Source organism: Papilio machaon, chromosome 2 (assembly GCF_912999745.1).
Source record: "Papilio machaon chromosome 2, ilPapMach1.1, whole genome shotgun sequence".
Lineage (NCBI taxonomy): Eukaryota > Metazoa > Arthropoda > Insecta > Lepidoptera > Papilionidae > Papilio > Papilio machaon.
Window position 1 is genome coordinate 4,521,954 of NC_059987.1, and position 25,406 is coordinate 4,547,359.

Genomic DNA, 25,406 nt, shown 5'->3' on the forward strand with positions numbered 1-25,406 from the left:
GAATCTAAAAGCCTCCGCAGACAAGAGACTTATTCGCACAATAGTCTAATCGGCACATAATGTGATTATGCATGTATTTAATAAAATAAATAAATAAAAATCATTTAATTCAGACCATAATAAGACCATACATTGTTAGTAAAATAATACTTATAACTATGTTAGTAAAGTTAAGGTTACAAATTAAATTAAATATTGAAGTAAGCACACTACAGCGACTGACTATCGGTCGACCAAAAAATTGAATTGTGCTTAACTTTTAATTTTAAACCATATAAACATTAAACTATCGAGACTTCTTCATGTGCATAGCTGCAATTGGCGCATATACACTGCCGATTGTTTAGTTTACTCGTCGATTAATTCCTTTGCTGCATTTCCCCTGACGGTATTCACATAAGATGTGTACTAAAATTCTAATGCTAAATACGGCGAAAAATTCGAGTTGCTGTTGCCGCGATAAAGCATCGTCTTCACTCAAAGACGGACTGCTTGGGCACACTATAATCTTCGATAATGCAAACGAAAACTTTATTTTAAACTTTTACAACATGTTCCTTTTAACAATAATCAAAATAAACAACCAAGTCGTCATAGTAATTTTATTTAATTATTTCAATATGATTTTCTTCCTTTCTTTTGTCATTGTCATTCATTGTCTCACGTCTCTCGCCAGTAACATCAACGTCCTCCCTCGACGTGAAGACCGATAAGGTCGTACAATTTTCTCAAACTCTCAGATGTCTTTCAACTGGAGTTCAGTGGTTACTTCTCTACATTAACCTCACCATATATTAGAAACTGTCGTCTAAAGAAGTGTCGAATCCTTGTGTGTTTGGTTCGTCTGTGGAATCGTGACGTAGGTCATTGGGAGGATGTTTTACCAGCAGTTCCATCAGATCATTATTATGCACCATCATTAATGCTTCCGCATGAAAGATTCTTTAAACATCCTCGTAGAACAGTAGACGGAGCACTCTTCTCGGGAAAATTTAGAACCTGCAGGAGGTAATGAAGTTGTGTGAAACGATGAAGCTACTTCTCTTCGGCGATCCTAAAGGTGGTGATGTGGTGTTATTTCAACCTTTGCATTTTTCATAATTTTTATATTTAGAAATTGTTACGTTGACATTGTCACTGTAATTTTTAATGAAATAAAATCAATATATTTGGTGTGCCGTTTATTTATTACATCGATATGTCTGTTAAAAGATTGGTATTCTTGCTTCAGAAATTTAGTGCAGTCTTAAATTGAGGTGGAGTGTTGTGAATGGGATCTTCTTGAGGATCGAAAGAGGTTGTTGCACTATTAGGTTGATTCTATAAGGAAGATATATTTAAAACAGTAGAGAAAATATGTGCACGAGATAGAATTTTAATTTTATTATTTTACGTTGTTGTTCAATCAATTTATTAGTTTCATAATAAACATTATTTAAGTAATTTACAGTGTGTAATTCCTAACCAAATTCTATCAAACTGCGTCAAATCAAATTTATTATTTTTTAAGTATTTGTTATAATTTGTGTTACATTTTTTGTTATAGTGGCAACAAAATTTCTTTTCTTCATCTCAATCTAAACGAGGCACAAACCATAAATGACAGAATAATCTGTTGACCAATAAGAGACCAGGTGAGCTGACCAATCAGGGAAGTGGTCATGAATTATCGGGCCGTGCAATATCACCCCCGTACCGTTAATGTACAGCCAAATAATTCGTGTATAAGTAAAGCACGGCCTAATATTCCGTGACCAGTGGTCGCCAATTATCAGGTCGTACATTATCGTGGCTGTACAATATCGGTACGGTCTGGTTATTGCACAGCCACGATAATGCACGACCTGATAATGTACGGCCCAATAATTCATGTACAAACAAAGGTTTGTTTGTACATGAATTATTGGGCCGTGCATTATCGGGTCGTACAATATACGGACTCCAAACATAGTGACAAAATGACAAAAAAATAATCTTTGAAATATGTGGAATGAAATAGGCCTGCTTTGAATTGATTATATTTATTGCATTACATTAATAAATATCATCATTGGAAAAAAACTTAATAAAACACAGCATTACCTAAAAGAAGAAAAATGGCGGCTAAAAGGTCCGCTTCGGTTGCTTTCGACACCGAAGAACCGACTCACACAGTAAGGGATGGAAAAAAACACTCATTAGATTCTGATGAAGAAGACAGCGGAGCAGAAGAAGAAAGGAAAAATGTGCTTAATGCTGATGATATCGAAGGAGAAGAGGAAGGAGTTGCAGGATTGGAAGGTGAAGTGAGTACATTGAAATCAACATTCCATCTTTTTATAAAAAGTCTTTAAATTACCCGTAAGGGCGTTACTTAGTATTGAATTAATATGAGATACCGGAACTAGGGGTTTCCCATTGAACAACTTTAGGTGAGGCAATAAGTAGTTACTAGATTCTGTTTTGGGTTTATTGTATGTAACACACAAATGTTTATATCTCTTAAATTCCAGATCACAATAACCCCTTTCAACATGAAAGAAGAACTTGAAGAAGGACACTTTGATACAGCAGGGCACTATCATTGGAAGAAAGAGAAAGAAGTTCGGGATGGATGGCTTGATAATATTGATTGGATCAAGATTAAAGGTCGGCCTGAAGACAAATACAAAGTTCACAAAGATGGTGACGATCTTTATGATGATTCAGACAGTGATGATGGTGAACCTGAAGAAAAATTTGATATAATCAATAATTATAAAGAAATCCTACAGCACATGAAGCCAAAAGAAACAATTGCAAAATCAATACAGCGTCTTGGTCAGTATTTTCTCTTATGATTTAATTTGTTCAGTACCACCAACTTGGACAAATGGGCTTTCTCACCGGGTGCAATACCACAACACACACATAAAAGACAGGTGTGAAGTATGTGTTTCATCTGTTGAGTGTGCATGCCGGTGGCTTAATTTTTAGTCCTCTACCTTCCCACTTGTAAGGTTGACAAGAGGAAGACGATTTGACAGAGGGATGGGCACATAGGTAGGGAAATAATCTCTTTCTTTGCATCCTCTCCTGCATTACAAGCTAAGCAATCTGCATTTTTGTATGTCTATGCCCAGTGGTTTCTCTGCTGTTTTGGTGAATTTAGGTGACCGCTTGCTTGTTTACCAACTTATAATATTAAAAAAGTTCACTTAATACAAGAAAATTGTAGGAGCATGGAATGTATTAAGTCTTTGTAGCATTTCTGATGACTGTCAATAGTCAATAGTATTACACATTGTATAATATGCATAGAATGTGTTATTTTGAACTGAATGTGAAGAAATGATACTCATTGTGGTTGTTTTTAGTACCTTTTCAGATATCTTGTCGGCTCTTAACTTCTTCGCAATTTTAGAGGAGGGCACTACACAGTGCACTCATTACCTTGGCCAACCAATATATTTGAAAATAATAATTCTCTTTTTCAACATATTTCAGGTGCAAGTTCAAAAATATCAAGTGCTGAGCGCTGGAAACGAAAAAAAGCAGGTATTGTTGATGAAGGTAGCCAAACTGTGACAAGAATAACTGAACTTGCCAATCAAATATTAACCAAAACTGGGAATATGGACATTTATCAGGAATCTTTTGAGAAAATCAGCTCTATAATTAACAAAGATAGTAAGAAAAAGGATGATTCAGAATTAGACATGTATGCTGATGACTTTGATCAGAAAGAAAAAGAGAGTATGAACAGCAAAAGTGCACCACTTGAAAATAATGAAGACAGTGATGGACCAGAAGAAGTTAAATGGGAGTTTAAATGGAAACAAGATGATGATGCAGAGATATCAGGACCCCATTCCACAGAACAGATGCAAAAGTGGTCCTCAGAAGGTTATTTCAAAACTGGTGTATGGGTTCGGAGACATGGAAAAGATAGTCAGTTTTATAGTTCCAATAGAATGGATTTCGAGCTTTATATGTGATCTTAATTGTTGTCATAAAATATTAATTTTAAGTAAAATATACATATTATGTATGAATTTAAATGGTTTAATATTGATTGAATTTTTTGAGTACAAAAACTATGTATCTTCTCTTTTTTTTGTAATAACTTATGTAAGTCTCACTCACAAATAAAATCTAGAAAAGATTAATACGCCAATGTTTCGGACGACATTTATTTATTTAAAATATCAACATTCATAATATATTTTAGTTTTCAATTTATTAAAAATAATATTTTAATATAAAAAGTACTGGAAGAACAACAAATTCATCACAGATGAAATCAAATTAAACATTGTACACCAAATTCTCAATTATAATTTGGCACATACAGTGTCTAAAGTCAATAGTAACAAAATATATTACAACATCCTGTGCACATTCAAAATTCTACTTCAAACAATCCTTGAAAAGATTTTAATTAAAAAAGGTATAAAAATAATAGTACATACATATTACCAATTTTAAATTGTAATTGAACATCTTATGTCTAAAAGGAGAAGAAATAATGCATTTAGGCAGTCTTTATTTGAAGTAGCGAGAGCGACAGTTGAACATTCAATAAGAAAATACATTTATAAATAATCATTAATTTTTGTTATATAGTATTAATTTGAATTCATAATATATACACACATATATATTATCTTCTGGATTAATCACTAAGAATGAACAACTCTGATATACTCTGTTTACCTTATTTAGAGGCGGATTAGGTACAACGTACGATCTCGGCGTCTGAAGACGAGAAAAAACATTACCTGAACACAGTCCATTCGGACGGCAAAAGATTTTTCTTATCTCGCTCTCGCTGTCAGGTATAAAGTTCGATAAAACCAGAGACAATATTTTGGCGCCAATTTCCGAACCACGCATTACATACTCTTTGGTGGCACATGGTATCTTGTCTTTCCACTCATATTTTTACATATCTGTACGCCTTTGCGATAATCCGCCTCTGCTCCGATTGTTGGCAATTATTCTACACTTCTACTGAACTAGTGATAGTGAAAATTATTTTTTTTTTTCTTTATCTACCTACTTTTGACAAGTATAGATAATGAAACAGACAGTAATACAAGAATTGGTTTATCTACTACACAAATTATTTGGACTTTGAATCATTTTTTTAAAGATAAATTCTTTGACTACAACATCGACTTTAAAATCTGTAATATGCAACAGTGACTTAAGCATTATTTATTTTATGTACTTAATGACTAGAAGGAATGTGTTCATTATCTTGATCTTTTGATAATATTAAATGTCAGACATATTTCATCGTGTATTTTCCCCAAGTATTTTTATAATACTGATGTTTTAACTTTAAATAAACTTAATTGTACAACATTCATAATTAAATTTGTTATTTTTGTGAATGATAAATAATTTAAACTGCATTACAGAGACCAAATTCTATACAAATATTAATGATTTTTATATTTTTTCAAATGTTAATAAAGGCCTTTGGCCATAAAAAAATGGAAGAATACCTGTAATTCTTAGTATCAACAAACTTTTAAAACGCATATTTGTAGATACGATAACAGAACAAATAAATCAGTCATAAAATGGCGCCAGTCGTGACTCATTATGATCATAATGATTCTCGTAATATCAATAAGTAAAAAATAAATTAATCATTACAAAACTTACAGAAAAAAAAACGCTTAAGCATTCTTCTTTCTCCTTCCGAATATTTTAAAAGCAAAACTATAGATATCCTCCTCGGTCCATATCTTAGAAAATATGTTAATACCAACAATAAAAAGAGTTATAATTTGTACAATAACAAATTGAGATATAGAGGTGCCTATTTCTAACCAGCTGCCTGTATTCTTGACGTAGTAAAGTAGTTGGGTACCCATGATGTTGGAGTAAATCAACACAATTGTTATCAAATACTCCGAGGTGGCCTGAATAACAAAAAGATTATTCACAAACAGGAAAACTTCACCCCTCATAACACTTCTAAAACAAACAACTAAAAGAAACCTGGACTAAATCAACGGTCTATTTTGCGGGAGGACAATCAAGTTGTAAGTAACTGGAAACAAACTTTCCGTTCATAGAGTAATGTGGCCATCATCATGTTTTATATCTTATTCCAAACCAAAGCATAAAAATTTTCATCAAAGACAAACTGCAAATTCTATCAAATAGCGCAAAGTTCGTATTGCATAGAATTAGGCATCTAATTGCAATCACACTAATATTATAAAGCGAATGTTTGGATGGATGTTTGTTTGAAAGTATCTCCAAAACGGCTGAACGGATCTTCATGAAACTCGGTACAGATGTAGAACATAATCTGGAAGAACACATAGGCTACTTATTAAGTTTTTTTTTTAATTCCGCGCGGACGGAGTCACGGGCAACAGCTAGTGAGTTATATTAAATAAAATTTTTCTTTACTACAAGTGGAATATGCACGTACCTTTGTAATATGCTGTACCGCTTTGAACGTGCAACCAACGCACAAGAATGGCATCAATGTCTTCAAAAACACGAGACCAGTGATGATAAATGGCTGGTATGAAGTCGTGAAACATATCACCCAGCGTATTTCAAATGAATTCAAAGAAGCGATGTTGCCAGTACCGAAGAACGCAAGGATAATGTACAGTGTCTGATTTAGGGTTCAGAAAATATATTATAAACATACATAAAAAATTAAATATGGTACGTATCTATCTTATCTACATGTAATAAAATTGGTTTGTCTGTATGTAATATTAAAATAAAAAATCGTGTAAGTGATGTATTTGCTTTGTCTATAACGAGAAAATTATTGTCCGTCCGTCTGTAAGCCAAGTTTCTAACTGACTGGGCCAACTATGACGAGATTTTCACTAGAAGGTAGCTGATGTATGCTAGAATTTAATTTGTTAAAAAAAAAGTAAAGTTTTTGTAAAGGATACAAAGAAGAATGCCCTTCGGAAGTCATTGCTGGTGAGGGTACGATAAACTGGTAATATAATGGTATCCAATTCTTCGCTGTCTTTCGAAAATGTATAATCAGTTAGCTGGAAACAAAAATCTTTATAAATTACACTTCATTCTAAGAAATTGTTTAAAGAAACAAATAGGAGACTGAAAGCATTCTTCCAGTCGATCAAGTCTGGTAAAAATAAATCTTACTAATATTATAAAAGCGAATGTTTGGATGGATGGATGGATGTTTGCTTGAAGGTATCTCCAGAACAGTTCAATGGATCTCGATGAAATTTGGCATACATGTAGATCATCTGGAAGAACACATAGGCTACTTTTTTAAACCACGCGGACGGAATCGCAGGAGACAGCTAGTCTTTTAAATACCTTAACATTATTCAAATTGAGGAATTTGAATTCGATGATCATCCAGCAAGTGATGTTAAATATTAAAACAACAATGAAGAGAGCTTCATGGCTAACGGATAAGAGCAGGTAAATGTTGACAATGGACGTGTTGACACCCAACAGGCGACTGCTCATTCTGCGAGTGTGTCCAAACGGCAAGAGCAACATTACCACTGGAAATAATATCTTATTAATATTATAAATGTGAATGTTAAGATGGATGTTTGTTACAACATATCTGCAGAATGTAAAACATAGTCGGGAAGAAAATGTGGGCTACTGATGAAGTTTTTTTTTATATTTATTGTAAGATATATATTTTTTAAATTTAAATTGAATAATAATTTATATATTTACCTAATATAATCCAGCATAGGGTTTGAAGAAAACCCAAAAGTGCAAATCTTTGCTCATATCGTCTAGCTTGTATGAAAATGATATAAAGAGATAGTCCCATTATAATCGATTGTGTCAAAGTTATTATAATATCCCTTCTATTTGTCCGACTGTCCTTCCAAAGAAATGTAAACATCATCATTGCCAACATCCAGATTGATCCAGCTAACAAACTGCAAAAAATAACAAAGTATTGAATAAAATTTATAATTTGTATACACTTTATAAGGTACATCTTACTAATATTAGGTCCTTACATATGAAATTGGAGTTTTGTATGGGAGGAACAAAAAGTCGAATATTTTTTAATATAATATATTTATTTAATCAAAGTATGAACCATTATTTTCTATGCACTTTTGCCATCTCATAGGTAGTTCATTGATCCCTTTACTAAAAAAACCAGTCGGACGGGAATCAATAAAATCTTTGAAGGCGATTTGGACTGCCCCATCGGAGTTGAATTTTTTCCCTTGCAAGAAGTTATCCAAATTTCGAAAAAAATGGTAATCTGTTGGAGCAAGGTCCGGGGAGTACGGAGGATGTCTTAGACTTTCCAATTGAAGCTCTTCTAATTTAGTAGCCGTCTGTTGCGCAGTGTGTGGTCTAGCGTTGTCGTGAAGCAGCAGTGGCGTGGAGTGATTGACCAGCCTAGGTTGTTTAGCCGCTAGCTTTTCCATCATGGTTTGCAATTGCTGACAATAGACATCAGTCGTAATAGTCTGGCCAGATTTGAGAAAACTGTAATGAACAATACCGGCACTAGTCCACCAAACGCTTACAAGTAACTTTTTTGGGGTTAATTTTCGCTTGGGGCAGGATTTGGCTGGCTGGCCAGGATCCAACCATTGCGCTGAGCGCTTCCGATTATCGTAAAGAACCCATTTTTCATCACAGGTAATGATTCGGTTTGAAATACCTTCATTATTGTGCCGGTTTAGTAATGTAACGCAACAGTCGACGCGCGTTTGCCGGTTTGCTTCAGTCAATTCGTGAGGTACCCACGTTTCAAGCTTTTTAATCTTCCCAATTTGCTTCAAGTGAATTAAAACAGTTTTATCACTAACATCGCAGCCTGCAGCTAACTCGGACGTGGTTTGCGATGGATCCGCTTCCACAATAGCCTTCAACTCTTCATTATCAACTTGAGTCTCAGGCCGTCCACGGGGCTTGTTCTGCAGATCGAAATTTCCAGAACGAAAACGTTGGAACCAAAAACGAACTGTGTTTTCTTTTGCAACACGACCGCCATACACATCATTCACCCTTCGAGTCGTTTCCGCAGCACTAGTGCCACGTCGGAACTCGTACTCGTAAATAATGCGATATTTTAAGTTTTCCATTTTGTAAAATGAGTGACGCAAACAGAAAAAAACAGAAGAAAAAAACAAATGAATGACGGTCATCGAACCACAAATACATGAGTCTATAGCTGTACAAATTTGAATTTGGAATTCCTTACCAAAGAGGAGAAATTCGTGATTAAAGTGGCCTGTACGAAAAACGCCAATTTCATAGGTAAGGACCTAATATTATAAACAAGAATGTTTAGATGGATGGATGTTTGTTTGAAGGTATCTCCAAAATGATTCAACGGATCTCGATGAAATTTGGCACAGATGTAGATCATAGTCTGGAAGAACACATAAGTTACTTTTTATGTTTTTTTTTAATTCCGCGCGAGCAGAGACACGATCAACAGCTAGTATTATAGTTATTTGTATGTACTTACACCAATTCAATGTAAACCGCACGTCCTACAACTGGCATGAATGAAAAAATGCTTAGCAACATGCATCCGATCATCCAACACGCATGTAATGGCTTAGGTATTAGATTACGAGATGAAGAAAAACATGGCCAAAAGCCCATACCGATTAGTGGAATGCTTAACATCCATCTGTGGGTAAGTGACAAGCCCTAAAAATTAAATAAATATAAATAAACATTAGCTATAAATAAAACTGTTATAAATAATTAATTATGTTATTTACCATCGCCAGACATCCAAGTGTATAACAACAAATTTCAATAATTGTATCAAAAACTCTTCTGTACATTCGAATAAGTGTAAGTGTATAGATCCAAATGTCGAAATACTTCAAAGCATTTGTCCATAGAATGATCGGAGTTAGAAAAAATAAATAATATAGATATGGTAAGTTTTGCACTGAAATAATAATTTTATGTTAGGAATAACAATATAACAATATTTTCATTAAATAGAAATAATTACTTACCATATATGAGACCTATAGTCACGATGTACAATGATCCTGTTACAAATTTAGTGAAACATTTTAATGTATAATTTTCCTTAGGCTTGGCACACTTCAGCTTGTAAATTTCTATCAGAGCACAAACATTGTCGTCCAGTAATATATTAAACAAGCAAACTATCCAGCCGAGGAAGGACAATGTTGTTGCAATCAATAGAGGTTTCTGGTAATAGTTATGGTAATAATTTAGACCAGCTAAGCTCAAATTCATGACTTCCTCGCTGAATAAAATTAACTCCTCATATTGATTTTCGTTGAGTAATTTTTCTGAGAATGTAGTGATTTCTTCAATTTTCTCAGAGTTCAATGGATTATATGGTTTGTATAATATGTTAATAACATGATCTTCGACATCTTGTTTCTTTTTATTGTACTGAGACAAAAGCTGCTTGCTGTTGCTATACATTGCTTTGGCCCTATTCGGCAATGTCATGTTTAAGAGATCAACTGGAAGTTTACCCTAAAATATAGTTAATAGTGTAATAATAAAGCATAGCTAAATATTTATTTTGTGGAAGCAATTACGCGTTTAGTCTGGTGAGAGGCCTAATTTTAGCCAACATTTCCTTTCCCTCCCCCTTTCTTACAAGGATGGGAAAGGGAAGTGAATTTGATGGAGGAAGAAACGCATAGCAAGAGGATATAACCTTTTTCTGTGGTTTCCCTCCTCTATTGATTAAAGGTAAGCAACAAACGCATCTGCATTTGCGGATGTCTGTGGGCAGCAATCTCTTCGCTATTTAAACATATTCAGGTGGCCGTTTGCACATTATATAAAAAAAAAATAATGAACAAAAGTTTAACTTTTCACTATTTCTAGCTTTGCCTATCTAAAAAGTTATTTAACTTTTAATCATACATACAATTGAATTAACTGGTACTGGAATTGATAGAAAAGTAGACATCAATGGAGCCAAATCTGCTTGTTCTATGTCATATCTATGTTCCGAGGACATGTTTTTAGTTTCCTTATCATTAGTCAAATGCTTAACTTGTTGCACACCTGCTCCCCACAACACATATGGCGTTTGAGTCTCATGGTCGTCTCCAGTACCATGGGAACCTGTTAAACAATATAAAACAAAGTAATAAATAATAACCAAAATAGTAGCGAATTCACAATCATCATCAGCTCTCTATACGTTCCCACTGAGGGCTCGGTGCCTAGACAAAGTTAGGAGTGACTAGGCAACCACGGTGGCTTCACACATATTTTTTTTTATTTCTTCGCAGATATGTGAAGGTTATATCATGATAACCTTCACATATCTGCGTGATAAATGTACATATGTAAATCGATAGTCGAAAAACACATTGGTACGTGGAGAGATTCGAAATCAAGACCTGCAGATTACAAGTAACTGCAGAGCTTAACCCATGAGCCACCAACACTCTCATTCATAGAAATTCACAATACCAGTAATTAAATGATATTCTTTTATTTTATTATGTGATAATTTTACAACATAAAAACATGCACATTTCTATTTGATCAAACATAATCTCTAAAAGTAACCTATTATCCCCCAAGCCCTTGAAATACTTACCCCAATTTGTCATTCCATGGTCAGAAGTCATAAGAAAGGTAGTTTTACCATCATTTTTGTAAAAATTCCTGATCATTTCTTCTATGTCTTTAATATTCTCGTCCACATGTTCTACTGTACGAAGAAAATTTCTGTATGGAATAAAAACGATCTAATTAATATAACATTGATTTTTTAAAGTTCCATCATTTATTTCATAGTGATTTTTCTGCTAAGGCAAATATTTTGTAAAAAAAATTATGTAGATAACGGTTTTAAGATAATTCCTATCTTCTGCGAGAAGCTCACTACTTGGGAATTAATAAAAAGGAAATCACAAGACATCTTTGTTATACATTATAATGAAAGCAACCAAAAGCAGGTACCCTAAATGTAAATTGTAAATCAAAACCAAGGTGTTTTGAAAAATACTTAATAATTTTAATTTCTTACTGTGTTCCTGGTTTATCAGTATGTCCGGAGGTGTCTGTGCCTAATAAATGCAAAAACAGTACTATTTTATTAGTATGTAGTTTCTTGTTTAAGAATGCATCAGTCTCAGCAGTATTGAAAAATTTTTGGACATGTTGGAATACCCATTCATCTAGCAACATATTACTTTTATCTGCACAAAATGCCTTGTCATATGGATCAAATTTGGTGACATAAATGTGTCCATCAACAGTTCCTTTAGTAAAGATGTCAACTATATCATATGCTCCCCAAGACCATGTATATTTTGTTCTGTTGAACACTGAATCAAAATCAACAGGATTATCTTTCCACCCTTGGGTAACAGCTGAGGGGTCTTCATAGAAACCAGCAATGATAGCAACATGTCCAGGCCGGGATTCTGTTGGAACTCGAGTGTGTGATATTCCCCATCTTCCCTCTGAGTTGGCAATGTACCTATGAGTTTAATTTGTAATTTAAATGAAACTTGCAAAGGTTAATAAAATGTTTTCACTTATTTAGTTATAAACATTTGTTTTACTTACCTAAGGTATGGCATAGTTGTGTGATTTACAAAGGACTCAGCTCGTAGCCCGTCCACCACAAAGAGAATAAGTCGATTAGATGTTGGCTCATGGATTGGTTCATAGGGTACAACATCTTTAACCACCGGAGATTTAAAGTATATATCAAAAATGGAAATTAAAAATATGATATGTACAAAGATACCGTAATCAATCAACGATAAATTTGGTGTATACATATTTGTTAATTCAATTCAATTTAGAAATGAATGCTTTAAACAATTCCAACATGTTACTCAAATTGGTCAAGAAGTTATTTGTAAGCAACTTTTACGAAACTAAGCAATAAAGAATAACTCTTTGATTCACTGTTTTTATTTTATTAGTCTACTATGATATCCAAATTCCAGGTAAGACTACCAATGTTTATTGATTAAGTGTACAATGTGCCCTATACCCACAGGTGTCAGCGCGCAGAAGCGCAGCAGCGCAGTAACTTAACTGGCTAGTATTGATATTTAAGTTATTGATTTATGATGTTTTTATGTATGTGTCTATTTCCAGTTGAAGTCCACATCCAAAGCGCTTATATTTCACCAATTTTGAACATAGATAAATTGCACGTTTTACACTAAAATTTCAAACTACGAAATATTTTCCGCTAAAACAATTTTCTCGATTAACAATGTAACATTTAGCTTTTCATTTTACAAAGTATCGTTTCACTTTATCTCACAATTGCTACACAATTACTGAAATAATGAAACCATAATGGCCGTATGTATTGACGTAAAAATGACGTTCCTCTGTTTACTTTCTAGTTTAGACCATTATAATCTGTTTTTGTTTGTCTATTATCTGTATGGCCAAAGTTTTTGGCTATATTTTTAAAATAACAATTTATATTATTGACTTGTATAAAACAGTAAAATGTAGACACGAGAACTTAAAATTTAATTAAACTTGTACTTTTAACATATATCTCGTGTATTTAATGCCGTAAACTAACGTTGGCTTTAAAACTTTACACTAATTGCAGGTGATAAACATTTATGAGGCTATAATAAAATAGGATAACTGAACCAGTAAGGTGCTGTTATCGGAGTTGGTTTGGTTAGAAAAGATTTAGAACCTACTTGAACTACAGTACAGAGGTTCTCGACATTTTTTGTAGTTGACAGGGACAGGGTGCTACGGTGCTGTCATTATTTCGTTTGATTTATGCCCACCGGTTCAGATAGCCTTGTCTATAGTGTTTCAATCCCACCCAAGCATTCTAAACTCTATTCTACGTTATAAAACCACGTTAAAATAGCAAAGAAAATATGTATTCATTTAAACAAAACTGCTACTGACTCAAAACATAATAAAAGTTAAAACAAAATATTAGGCACATGAAGGATGATACATAAAATTAATTAATCATCCACTCCAGCCGATATCAAATCAAATAATTCATTTTCTTGTGCCTCAGTAACATTTTTAAGTACTGTTTCACACGGCATACTTTCATTAAATTCATCTTTAATTGCAAGTCCCAAAGTAGCATAAAGGCGACGAATTTGTCCAGCTGTTAACCACCCTCGCTGTCCTGGATCAAAACTTTTAATTACCGCTTCAAGATGCCTGCAAACAATCAAAAAATCTACAGTGGTAGATTCCGTAACGCAATATTTGTTGGGTGCATGAATGGGCCTGGTCGACCGGTGCAATACCACGACTACAGAGAAGATAGGCGTGAAGTGGAAGCAATTACGCGTGGTGCCGGAGGATTAAATTTAGTCCACGTTCCAAGTTTAGTCCATCCTTTCCTTATAAGAAACGCAACGTAGGTTGCTTTGCTATTTAGGTGCCACCTTAAGATATAAAAAAAATTGTATAGGTGTATCGCTTTGTACGTGCTGTATAGTGATAGTATAATTCACATTTCACTCCTTAAATTTTCTTCTTTGTCACTGGTGTTATTGAAATACCGTTTTTATCCATTGACTTTCATGGTCACTGGTGAACTTATATATTAAAGTTGATCATTTTTAAATTGCTATTTTACATTATATGTGAGACTATGCCTTGAAATGAAATTACATGTATAAACCGGAAATTTACTACCTATTTACCTATTTTCGTACAATACAGGGGCGGTTCCAACACCCGCACGAAACAGCATACAATCATCAAGAAGCTTTTCTAAATACAAGAGTGGCTTATCAGATTCTTGTGCTAATATTTTCGATATTAAAAATCTTATAAGTTGTGGGATTCTGCGTTCTCGCAAATAATTTTCAGTTTCAGAAACAATGCCTAAAATACGTTTCTTATGAGCGGAGATCGCTACCCTTTCCGAAGAAGACTCTGGACAAACACATTTGCAAACATAAATCACTCCTGGTTCATATTCTTCTTCCATTACGTTTTATTCTTTATTTTATAGATCAAGATTCTACATCAAATATACTTTTTTGAGAATACAAAGCATAAAGTACTTCGTGATCTAAATAATTTATGCAAATTGAAGTATAATTCAATGAAAACCTTGTCACCCTTTTTTTTTCTTGTTGTAAGTAATGCGCTTTATATACGTTAAAAGAGGTTTAACATTAAATCGAAAATGTGTGCGATGATTTTTTTAACTGTGTCACTTTTTATATCACCTGCACAAAATATGTAAAAGAATCGCTTACAAGAGCTATGCAATGTAATTTTTAGAATTTCACTACTTTTAGCAAAAAATGTGCGTTTTATCTGTAGTTTACTACAGTGGGGAGAAAAACTGAAAGCTTTAAGGTTTTACATATTACATTTGAATTTCTCTTTGACCTATAAGCCGAGATAAGATTTCCTTTATGGAAAGCAGGCACTGATATCTGCAGATAGATAGATCGTTGATTGGAAATTACAGCTTTTGCTTCTTTACGAATTAAATACGAACGTCCGGTAATGACGTGTACCAAACATTCCTTGGTCATACATACATAAAAAACCATGAATTTTGGTTATTAGAAAATACAGTTTTGTTATCACATATACACAATGTTGTCACAAAACTGTATTTTCTAAATTAACTGAGAGTTTTACTGTGGGACTATAAGATAACGTTAACATTTTTATCAAAATTTGATTGCGATCCATGATAATTAAAGTAACAAGTTACACATAATCTACACCGAGGTAAGAATCCAGATAAAAAACCTGCATTGCCTGACCGTACTAATACTTTTTTGTCTAATACTTGAGATGGAAATGCCATTTCCATGGCCATATTCCGAGTCAAATTGCAATTAAAACAAAAAATTGTGCATTACCTGTTGTGTTTATAACAAAGGTTGTCCTACATAATAGTGTAGTTCAACAACCAAAAACATCGTTTCAATTTGAATAAAATCTTATTAAGACTTTAGATATTACTTAGATAGATATACGTTGTCTTAAATCTTCATATTTTCGCATCTGTAGTAGTCCATTGTACACGTTATTCCCAGACAACCTGTGGGCCTAGCACGAATATTTCAGCCAATCGCTATGGTAACATCGTCGACAAAATTTGTATTAAAATATGTACAGCGGCCCTATCGAGCGTAAAGTACATGTACACCAAAAATTTCAGACTAATTTTGACATAAGACAACGATGATATGACGAATGATACGAATGCTAGGCCCAATGCATAATATTAGTTTGAATAATTACCACCGCTAACATCCATTGCTGTCAGAATCATAAAAGCAAAAATAAATCGAAAAGCCACAAAATACAACTACTTTTAGCCTATCCATGAATAGAGGTCTGTGGAATAACGGAAGCAAGCAAGTAGTAGTAGTTACAAGGTAAACCAGCATTTACTTGTCTATTGTCGATCTACCAACAAAACAACATTATTCTTTGACATTAACGGTAACGGTTAACATCGTTTCGAATGTTTTGCTTTTGATTTAAATAAGTTTCACCGCATTTTAAGTTTTTAAGTATTACTTTATTATCTTTTATACTATAATGAGTGACATATCATGAGAATTGATTGATGATCAATTTACACAATAAGAATAACCATGGGAAACGACATTGGAGAAACATTTATTGGAAAAATTGACGACTGTAAGTAAAAAGTTATAGACTTTGTTTAATTAATATTACGAATACGTTAACGTTAAACTCTGATGAAAATATTTGTTTGATGCATAATATATTAAAAAATTAATGTTCGATATTTTGGTTTTAGGCGACAGAGATGTTCGCAAAACTGGACAGGAAATGGATATAATAAGAGAAAGGACCGTAGCGTACGAATATCTTTGTCGACTTGAAGAAGCTAAAACTTGGATGGAGGCATGTTTGAAAGAAAAACTTCCCCATCCTGTGGAGTTTGAGGAATGCCTTCGTAATGGGGTATATTTGGCTAAATTAGGAAATTTCATATCTCCTGAATTATTACCGCTAAATAAAATCTATGATATTGATCAGAGGCGATATAAGGTAAAATTTGTTATGAAATTAATTAGATCTGAAAATAGAAACTTTTACATTTATACAAATACTACAGTGTCAGCTGTAGTCATCAATATGTAGATTGATATGTTAGGTACATTATAGTAATGGTCTTTTGTTCTTCTAAAGTGAATTTGCTGTTATAAAATTTTCTTGTAAAATATGTTTATTTGAATGAAAGACAATGAGTAAGTCAAATGCTGTGATCTCATGATTATAAAGTATCATGTCAGGTAAGTAAGATATCCCTGTCATTGTTTATTTCTGTGAAGTATAAAAACAAATTAAGTTATCAACTCAATTGAGATGATTAGGATTGATCATTAAGTAATGAAAATTGTGGGAAAAATCAACAAACATGTCATTACATGGTTCAAAACTTATGTACTAATAAATATTTTGTGTTCTATTTATAAATGATGTTCTAGAACAGGCATTCCCAAAGAACTTTAAAGCATTGCTAATTCTCACTCTGTCTTCTTCTATTGACCTAAGTCAGAATGAAAAATAATAATAACAATAATTGATCTTAAAAGTAGGTAATTTGGCCATGGGGGTCTGTGGGAATGGTTCATTTTGGAAAAGGGGGTCACTTGTCTAAAATAGTTTGGGGATCCCTGTTCTAGAAGGATATACTACCCTGAGATGTGCCAGCATATTTATGATTCCAATTCACTAATCTTGTTATGTATCAACTTCAATTCACAACAATGATCTTAAGTGATACACTGGACTTACATATTGTGTAGTTATTATAATTTTGCATAAACATGTTTTTATTAATAATACTTATCGATTAAAACTAAATTTTACTAGTGTACAGTCAAACCTGAATAAGAGAGAGTCCATGAGATTGTGATATTTTACTTGTTTATAGAGGTTTATCTTTAATATGAGATTCTCGCTTATCCATGTTTTACTCTATTTGTTTTTTAAAAACTAATATTCTAATGATTTTTTTTACTTTTAACAGAAATAAGAAGGATATGATAATAATTATATGACCTAATTATATTCTTCCTGAATTTTATGATAATTCATAAAAATTGGTCCTGACTAAAAATTCAATTATTATTTTTTTCTTTTGTTCAGATAATGGGATTACAATTTAAACACACGGATAACATAAATAAATTTTTACAAGTGCTGAAGAGGACAGAGTTGCCTGTTGTAAGTAATTTTTATTAAGTCATTGTCTATTATTACGGAATTAAATATACATATTTACATTTATTGGATTTCTTTTCAGACTTTTCAGCCAGAGACCACAGATATTTATGACAAAAAGAACATGCCACGAGTTATATATTGTATACATGCTTTAAGTTCACATTTATTCAAACTTGGAAAGGCTCCACTTATTCATGATGTTTTTGGAAAAGCAGTTTTCACAGGTTTGTATTTATTTACAATATTAGAAGATTATTTTGATATTTGGGTTAAAAATTTCCAAGTAAACACTGCTTGACCTAGTATATGATAGACTATGATATAGTTTGTGAAAAGTGTAATGGCCAGAATCGAACCCAAGACCTCATTTTTAGTTTTATATGGATCATATTGACGGGAAGACAGGAAGGAAGCCACAGGTTCGCCAATAACACATTCTGACGTAACCCTGTTAACTCCTTCCCCTCCAGATTTCTCCTTCAGGATGCTAGGTTGCACATATCTGAGAAGAAATTCAAAAGATATGTGTGAAGTCAACCAACCCGCACTTGGCCAGCGTGGTTGACTATAGCCTAGTCACCCCTAACTTGGGGTAGGCTCCGAGCCCCTCGGTGGGGACGTATAATGAGCTGATGATGATGATGATGCTAAATGAAGATAAATTGCCACTGCTGTATGAAATTGAGTTTTGATTTATAAAATTTCATTTCAGATGAACAACTGGATTCAGTATCAAAAGATTTACAAAATTGTAAACATCCTCTTCCTATGTTCCAAAAAATTGGTGGCATCCTGTCAAGAAACAATGTGGATAACAATACAATATTAAATGAAGCTATTGTTGAATTAAATAATTTATTAGACACTGAAAAACCTATCACCACAGCCATACTAAATCCATGTCTAAAGCTAAAGTATGTACAAAATCAACTTATAGAAGTATATAAAGAAGTATTGAAAAATGCTAAACATGACAAAATCCAGGTTGCTCTCAATCATTCACTAAACGAAAGTTATGTACCAGATGATTTTGATGAAATGTTAACTGTTGTTGAAATTCAAGGTCATATAACTGCAACGAATTTTAGATACTTATGGAAAAAATTATGCTCAGCGTGTCAGCATAATGATATAAATAGTTTGCACAAAACATTTAACGAGGAATGGGTTAAAATTAATAATTACGAATATAGCAATTTAGATTTTTATTGTGATGTGGTAAAAGAGATTATAGATAGTAATAAAGATATAGATGTGGAAAGTGTAACAAATTGGCACAAGATATTTCAAAACATTATTAATGAAGGGAACAGAAAAACGTTTGAACACAAAGATCATAAATCGGCAATTTGCATTGTTAATAAATCATTAGATGAAGGTAATCCGAATGATCTTTATGCTGCATTAAAAAATCCAAATTTAGGATTAAATATGAATATCGACAAGTTTGCAATTCCCCTGTTATTTGAAGAGATGAGATTAGAGAAGTGTGAATTGGAAAGAAATCTAAATGAGAACGAGATCGCAGCTTCAGTTGCGTATTTATCGTCTATCGCGTATATTTCTCGTGCCGTTGAAATGGGAGATGAAACAGCAGTTTGGAATTCTCTCAATTCAAATCAGATAAATTTAGAAAATTTAAGACCGCATTGTCGACGTCGGTATTTCGCAGCTTTGGTGACAGCATTACAAGTCAAATTTAAAGAACAGTTTCAATGTCCGTTACTAACACTTGAAGACATTCGTGATGCAATCGAAATGGTTAATATTAAGGATGATGATAATGAAGAATGTAAGTATGACATCTATACTCTATACATATAAAAAAATTGTAGTGTCTGTATTTGATATCGAAAAAAAAAACATATTTCGTACAAATTAAGTGTGTTGCTGATAATGAAATGCCAATTTTTAACATTTTTGTATGTCTGTCTATATATTTGTTCCGGTTAATCCGAATAGTTAATCCGGCTAGACCGAATTTGACGGACCTTGATCGGGAAGGTAGCTAATGCACGCGGCCATGTCATAGGCTACTTTTTAATGTCTGTGCTAACGAAGTGCGGGCGACGGTAGTTTAGAATTATTAGTATTATATAATAGGAATACTTTTTCCTCGGCGGTATTTCCAAACAGTTACGACTTAAGGTTCGTCAAGAAAAGAGTATTTACCTTAAATGCCGTCAACGTATCTGCGGTTCTTCTAGTGTTGGGGATATCCATGAGCGCCGGATCAATTAATTTTCGGCGGACTATTTGCCCCCTCATTTTATAAAAAAAAATCTACAATTATTCTTAATGCAGTTGCAATTTTTTGAAATTCATTTTTGGAACATTTTTTTTTTTTCATATAAGTTATCTAATTCCATTGCAGTGGTAGTATTAATAGATAGTATCAATAAAACTGTATCAACTGAAGACACAACGACGCTAATAACATTGTTAAAGAATCCCGTATTAAAATTACCTGTGACTCTACATAAAGAAGAATATCATCTTTGTATGCGGACATTGAAGAAGATTTTCCATCAAAAAGAATCACAAAATCTTTGGTACGATGATATTCTAAATGCAGTTAATGAAGTTCACGCTGAATCAATAAAAGCCAAGGAACTAACTGAAGCATTGGTACAATTAAATATGGCCGTTATAAAGAACAATGTCAATGAATTTTGGAATATTTTAACATCGCCCATACTTTCTGTATCTGAAATTATTGAAGAGGAATGTATAGAAGTATACTTTCATAAGTTCACTAAAGCTTTGTGGAAACGACGACATTACATATGTCCTTGGATCGTTTGTCATACTGAAGCAGGAAATACTGTGTACATTGACATCGAATCTTATAACTACAGTTGGATAACTCCTAAAGATTTTGTTCCTCATCATCGATATTTAACAAAGAAAGATGTCACTGTGATTGTTGAGAAGACAAACAAACAGGAATTCAATTCGCAAACAGAAGGGTTGTCGGAGAAGAAATTGACAAAGTTTCAAGCTCATTGTAGGGGATACTTAGTGAGGCAGGCGACGATAAGGGAGAAGTTGTACAGAGAAAATGAGGACTTGATAATTAAAATTCAGGCATGGTGGCGGAAAATACTAGCCGAGAAGAAATACGGTACTTTAATCAAAATGAAAACGATAGAAGCTAAATTGAGACAAGAAAAGAAACGCAATCCTTGGGCGTGGTATAAAGTTCAGGAGCATAAAATAATAAAAATACAAGCTCTGTGGCGAGGTCGTAGAGCTCGTCGAGCCTTCGTTTCACTCTTCCATTCGCCAAACCCACCGCTAAAAGTTGTAAAGAAGTTCATCCCGATATTAGATTTTGCTACAGAGGATTACGACAGAGAAATAGAACTGCAAACGTTAAAATCTGAAGTTGTGCAATCTATAAGGAAAAACCAGGAGCTTTCCAAACAAATAGACGATATGGATCTTAAAATTGGATTGCTAGTACAAAATCGTATCGCTTTACAAGAGGTCGCGGCGCATGGCTTGAAGTTGAACAATTTGGTTAAAAATAATTCAACAACGAAACTTGTATTTCAAAATCGCGAAGGAAAAGGTTCCTTAATGACGATATCGACTGCTGTGAAAGGGTTAAAATCTCTCACTAAAGAGAGTAAGAGATTGCTAGATGGATATCAACATCTATTTTATGAGCTCCAAACAAATCCTACTTATTTATCTAAACTATTATTCTGTATACCGCAGAACAAAACTAATTTCTTTCTTCAGAATGTAGTTTTGAGTCTTTATAACTTCGGTGCGTATGCAAGAGATGAATATTTGCTACTGAAACTGTTCCGATTTACTCTTGAGGAAGAGATAAGCTGTAAAGTTTGTAAGCCGTTTGATATAATAGCTTCGACTCCGCTGGTTCTTAAAATGGCGGTGAGTCTTTCTCGTCAGTTGTCCGGCTTGAACAGCTTGCAGAGTATAATCGGACCTCTGGTCGAGATGATGTTGAAAGATAAAGATATGAACATTGAAACTGGTCCAGTTGAAATTTACAAGGCCTGGAGAAATGAAACTGAAATGAAGACGGGACAAATTTCGTAAGTATTTTTCATAAGCTAGACTATAATTGTTTTCAGTATTCCTGTCACTTTTTCTTCAAATATTACTCCTAAAAATGTAAATGTTAATGAAGAGGAGTCACTACTTTTCTGTCTTGTACTTGTTATTTATTATTCTTTTGAGTTTTTTTTAATTTAAATTTAATTTCTTACCAAAATTAAATCTTGTGATGCAAATTCGCGTTTGTTGGTTGCATGTTATAAATTTATATTTTTAGGAAACTACCATATACAGTAAGTCAAGAGGAGGCGTTAAATTATCCAGAGGTTAAATCTAGACTTCAAGTCGCGTTGACTCAACTGAGAACTGTCGTAACCATGTTTTTGGATAAAATTATAAGTTCAACGGAACTTTTACCATTCTGCATAACTTACATGTCGCGAGTTTTACACCGCTCTTTGACCTCCAAGTTTCCACATACACCAGAAAAAGATATTCTTAAGGTATTTATACAAAATTGAAGTGATTTTTTTTATCTTGTGTCTAATTTCCCTAGATAGATTTATTATTTGTTTTTTTTTTATATGGTTTTAGGTGATCGGTAATCTTGTGTATTACCAGTTCTTGAACGCGGCGATAGTAGCGCCCGATGCCTTTCATATAATTAACATGCCCAATGGCGCTGGACTCACCACTGACCAAAGGAAAAACCTCGCCTCTGTGGCAAAAATACTACACTTCTCTGCTGCGAAAAAAGGCGTAAGTTGCAATAAAATGCACTAATCAATTAAAAACCTAATTCGTACCTAGTTTAAGCAGGATATAGGAGAGTAGCAATCGTTCTAGGACACGGAATCAAAATAATCCAAAGCACTAAAGAGGTCTATTTATTTTCCACAATAAAAATATGTTTTAAGGACGAAGAAATAATTTTTTGGGCTTCGAAAGACGATCCAATGAAAGAATTAAAGTTACATTAACATTTTAAATATAAATATTAACTTGTAGTTCGGCGAAGAGTCCAGCCACCTGCGCTGTCTCAACCCGTTCATAGTGGAGTGTCACGAGAAGATGAAGGAGCTGTTCCGTCGCTGCTGCCGCGGACCCACTCTCGAGGAATACTTCGCAGTCGACGAGTACACGGAAGCCACTCTACTTCATCATCCCCACATTTACATCACTGTTCAGGTTAATATTATATTTAGCAGAAGTAGGTATAAAGGTTTTCAAATACTTTGGCGGTCCGAAATATCGCAAAATACGTAAAAATATGCAAAGGAATGGTACTACGCAGCGCGTTAAGCCTCCAAGATATTTGAAACTGCCAATACCTTTTAGATCACTGACCTTTTTTTTCCACGGTGGCCGCCAACAGCGATAGCGGGGGGACACGGGATCTCCATACGGAACGCAACCGCAGCCCCTCCTCGCTTTGCTACACGACTAGCCCAACTCCTTACAAATTCGCGCGAATTTTCGCTACCTTTATGGTCCTTCTCAAGGCTGCGTTAATAGTGTTCAGGGTCCCCACCCTATATACCTACACTGACCTATTTGTACTACTTATTTAAATTTATTCGTTGTCCTAAAGATTTAAATTTAAAGATTTATTGAGTCTTTGCATGTTTTATTTTTGTTGTAGGAAATAGTAGATACGCACGCTCTTCTCGTGGAATATCAAGACATATTAGCACCCGATCCGAATGATCGTCTTAATGATTTGCTCGAAGACCTAGGGGAAGTACCCACAGTGGCACAACTTGCATCTCGAGACGTTGACTCTGTAAGTACGATAACTGCATCACTTATATTGTCTAGATTTAGTTTATAAAATAACGCTATGATCTAATTATGTATTTAATTAGCAAGGTGCGGACGTCGAGGAGAATGCCAGATTAGAAGTGTGTTTGGCGCTCGTCAATAAATTTCAAGCTCCTGCCGACGACATGACGGATGTTAATAAATTGTTCATCAAGACTAAAGAGTTATGCGTTGCTATAATTCCATTTCTCAATGGTACGAGTTAAACTACCTTATTATAAAAATATAAATATTTAATGTTTCTAATATATTTGTCTTTTTTTAGGTGAACATCTCTTAGAAGCTCTTTGTATTGGAACGACAAGAGAACAACAGGAATTATATAACGAAAAGGTACAAAAACGTATCTATTCAGGTCAAGCTCGACCCGACGAAGCTATGTCTCTCCGCGAGCACATAGCTAAGTTACGACGCAATCTGCAAATGCTAGAGGACGAGGGTTACGTGACCCGAGAGGATGGGTACCAGGCTTTAGTGACCTCTATAGCTCTGGACCTCTGCAACAAGGGCAAGTACCGGCAGGCGCAGAGGAGAGCCCTGGCCACGCTCACACGAACCAAACAAAGTCTCATTGAAAAAACTAAATACTATGAAGAGAAATGTAAATCTTATGACCAGTACATCAAGTCTTGTTTGGCGAATCTACATACGGGCAAAAAGTTAGTTTATTATATTTTTTAAATGCGTGATTATTAGCTTTCTGCAAAATGAATTAATATTTTTTGTATTATTTCCCTTAAAATTACATTCGCTGATAATTTTTATAATAATGTCCCGTTCTTTTGTAACATTACTTATGATATTTTTATATTAAACAGGAGTGTGCACGCGTGTCTAAGAAGATCCGGTAAAGATATTCAGAAGTTGAAGTCTAAGTTGACTGTAAAATATACTGGTGCTAAATTGTTAGAAAGAGGTGTTTTGCTCGAAATTGACGGCTTGGCGAAATCTCAGTTCAAAAATGTTCAATTTGACATCACGCCGACTGACCATTTCGGTGTTTTCACTGTTAAGGGAAAGTTTATGGGCGTGGAAATGGAATCTATAGAGATTGACATACAAGATCTATTACAAAGACAATATGAAGGCTGCGCCGTAATGGACTTGTTTGGTAAAGCTAAAATTAATGTTAATTTACTGATATTTTTACTAAACAGTAAGTTTTATGGTAAATCTAAGTCGTAGTTTAGTAATTTCATATCGACATGTATTCGGCAAGCCTTTCATATGTACAAATTCATATACCAAAATTACATTTTCGTCTCATGAAGTATTGCTAACCAAATATTTATTTATATTTACACCAATTATTTGTTACATATACCATTTTTTATTTAAATTGTTAAGTATAACTTTTTCGCCTCTCTATCTTATTTTAAATTGTGATTGATTGTGATTATCTTGTA

The 25,406-nt window shown here is 33.8% G+C and overlaps 3 protein-coding genes and 1 non-coding gene across 4 annotated transcripts; 2 read left to right on the plus strand and 2 right to left on the minus strand.

Annotated features, from left to right (window-relative positions):
- Positions 1–1,948: 1,948 nt before the first annotated feature.
- Positions 1,949–3,971, plus strand: LOC106718715 (CD2 antigen cytoplasmic tail-binding protein 2 homolog). Its single transcript, XM_014512874.2, has 3 exons — positions 1,949–2,285; positions 2,493–2,799; positions 3,466–3,971. Exons 1-3 carry the CDS (start codon positions 2,097–2,099, stop codon positions 3,954–3,956), a joined length of 987 nt encoding a protein of 328 aa, XP_014368360.2. The 5' UTR covers positions 1,949–2,096; the 3' UTR covers positions 3,957–3,971.
- A 1,541-nt stretch (positions 3,972–5,512) lies between these two features.
- Positions 5,513–13,255, minus strand: LOC106718789 (GPI ethanolamine phosphate transferase 1). Its single transcript, XM_045680938.1, has 13 exons — positions 12,520–13,255; positions 11,975–12,430; positions 11,543–11,673; positions 10,859–11,058; positions 9,957–10,455; positions 9,711–9,886; positions 9,449–9,636; positions 7,678–7,889; positions 7,300–7,493; positions 6,900–7,004; positions 6,416–6,607; positions 5,604–5,894; positions 5,513–5,570 (listed from the first exon to the last, which is right to left on the minus strand). The coding sequence occupies exons 1-12, from the start codon at positions 12,735–12,737 to the stop codon at positions 5,649–5,651; spliced, it is 2,817 nt and encodes a 938-aa protein (XP_045536894.1). The 5' UTR covers positions 12,738–13,255; the 3' UTR covers positions 5,513–5,570; positions 5,604–5,648.
- A 661-nt stretch (positions 13,256–13,916) lies between these two features.
- LOC106718622 lies at positions 13,917–14,923 on the minus strand (the record flags this gene model as incomplete). The annotated part of the gene is made up of 2 exons (XR_006756296.1): positions 13,917–14,124; positions 14,616–14,923. It is a non-coding gene; the product is annotated as an uncharacterized LOC106718622 (transcript).
- Positions 14,924–16,396: 1,473 nt separating this feature from the next.
- Positions 16,397–25,296, plus strand: LOC106718621 (ras GTPase-activating-like protein IQGAP1). Its single transcript, XM_045681259.1, has 13 exons — positions 16,397–16,590; positions 16,715–16,968; positions 18,073–18,150; positions 18,230–18,374; positions 18,863–19,942; positions 20,525–22,217; positions 22,457–22,682; positions 22,774–22,938; positions 23,188–23,367; positions 23,822–23,962; positions 24,045–24,195; positions 24,266–24,659; positions 24,819–25,296. Exons 1-13 carry the CDS (start codon positions 16,545–16,547, stop codon positions 25,183–25,185), a joined length of 4,920 nt encoding a protein of 1,639 aa, XP_045537215.1. The 5' UTR covers positions 16,397–16,544; the 3' UTR covers positions 25,186–25,296.
- Positions 25,297–25,406: the final 110 nt, after the last annotated feature.

Bases quoted from the DNA above. Each gene is read 5' to 3' on its own strand.
- LOC106718621 (XM_045681259.1), top strand. From the start codon at position 16,545: ATGGGAAACGACATTGGAGAAACATTTATTGGAAAAATTGACGACT. The intron at 18,375-18,862 runs GTTTGTATTTAT...ATTTCATTTCAG, and splicing joins TGGAAAAGCAGTTTTCACAG to ATGAACAACTGGATTCAGTA. The intron at 22,218-22,456 runs GTAAGTATTTTT...TTATATTTTTAG, and splicing joins ATGAAGACGGGACAAATTTC to GAAACTACCATATACAGTAA.
- LOC106718715 (XM_014512874.2), top strand. From the start codon at position 2,097: ATGGCGGCTAAAAGGTCCGCTTCGGTTGCTTTCGACACCGAAGAACCG. The intron at 2,286-2,492 runs GTGAGTACATTG...CTTAAATTCCAG, and splicing joins TTGCAGGATTGGAAGGTGAA to ATCACAATAACCCCTTTCAA. The intron at 2,800-3,465 runs GTCAGTATTTTC...AACATATTTCAG, and splicing joins AAAATCAATACAGCGTCTTG to GTGCAAGTTCAAAAATATCA.
- LOC106718789 (XM_045680938.1), bottom strand. From the start codon at position 12,737: ATGTATACACCAAATTTATCGTTGATTGATTACGGTATCTTTGTACAT. The intron at 11,059-11,542 runs GTAAGTATTTCA...ATTGTTTAACAG, and splicing joins CCATGGAATGACAAATTGGG to GTTCCCATGGTACTGGAGAC. The intron at 5,895-6,415 runs GTACGTGCATAT...TTTGTTATTCAG, and splicing joins CGGTACAGCATATTACAAAG to GCCACCTCGGAGTATTTGAT.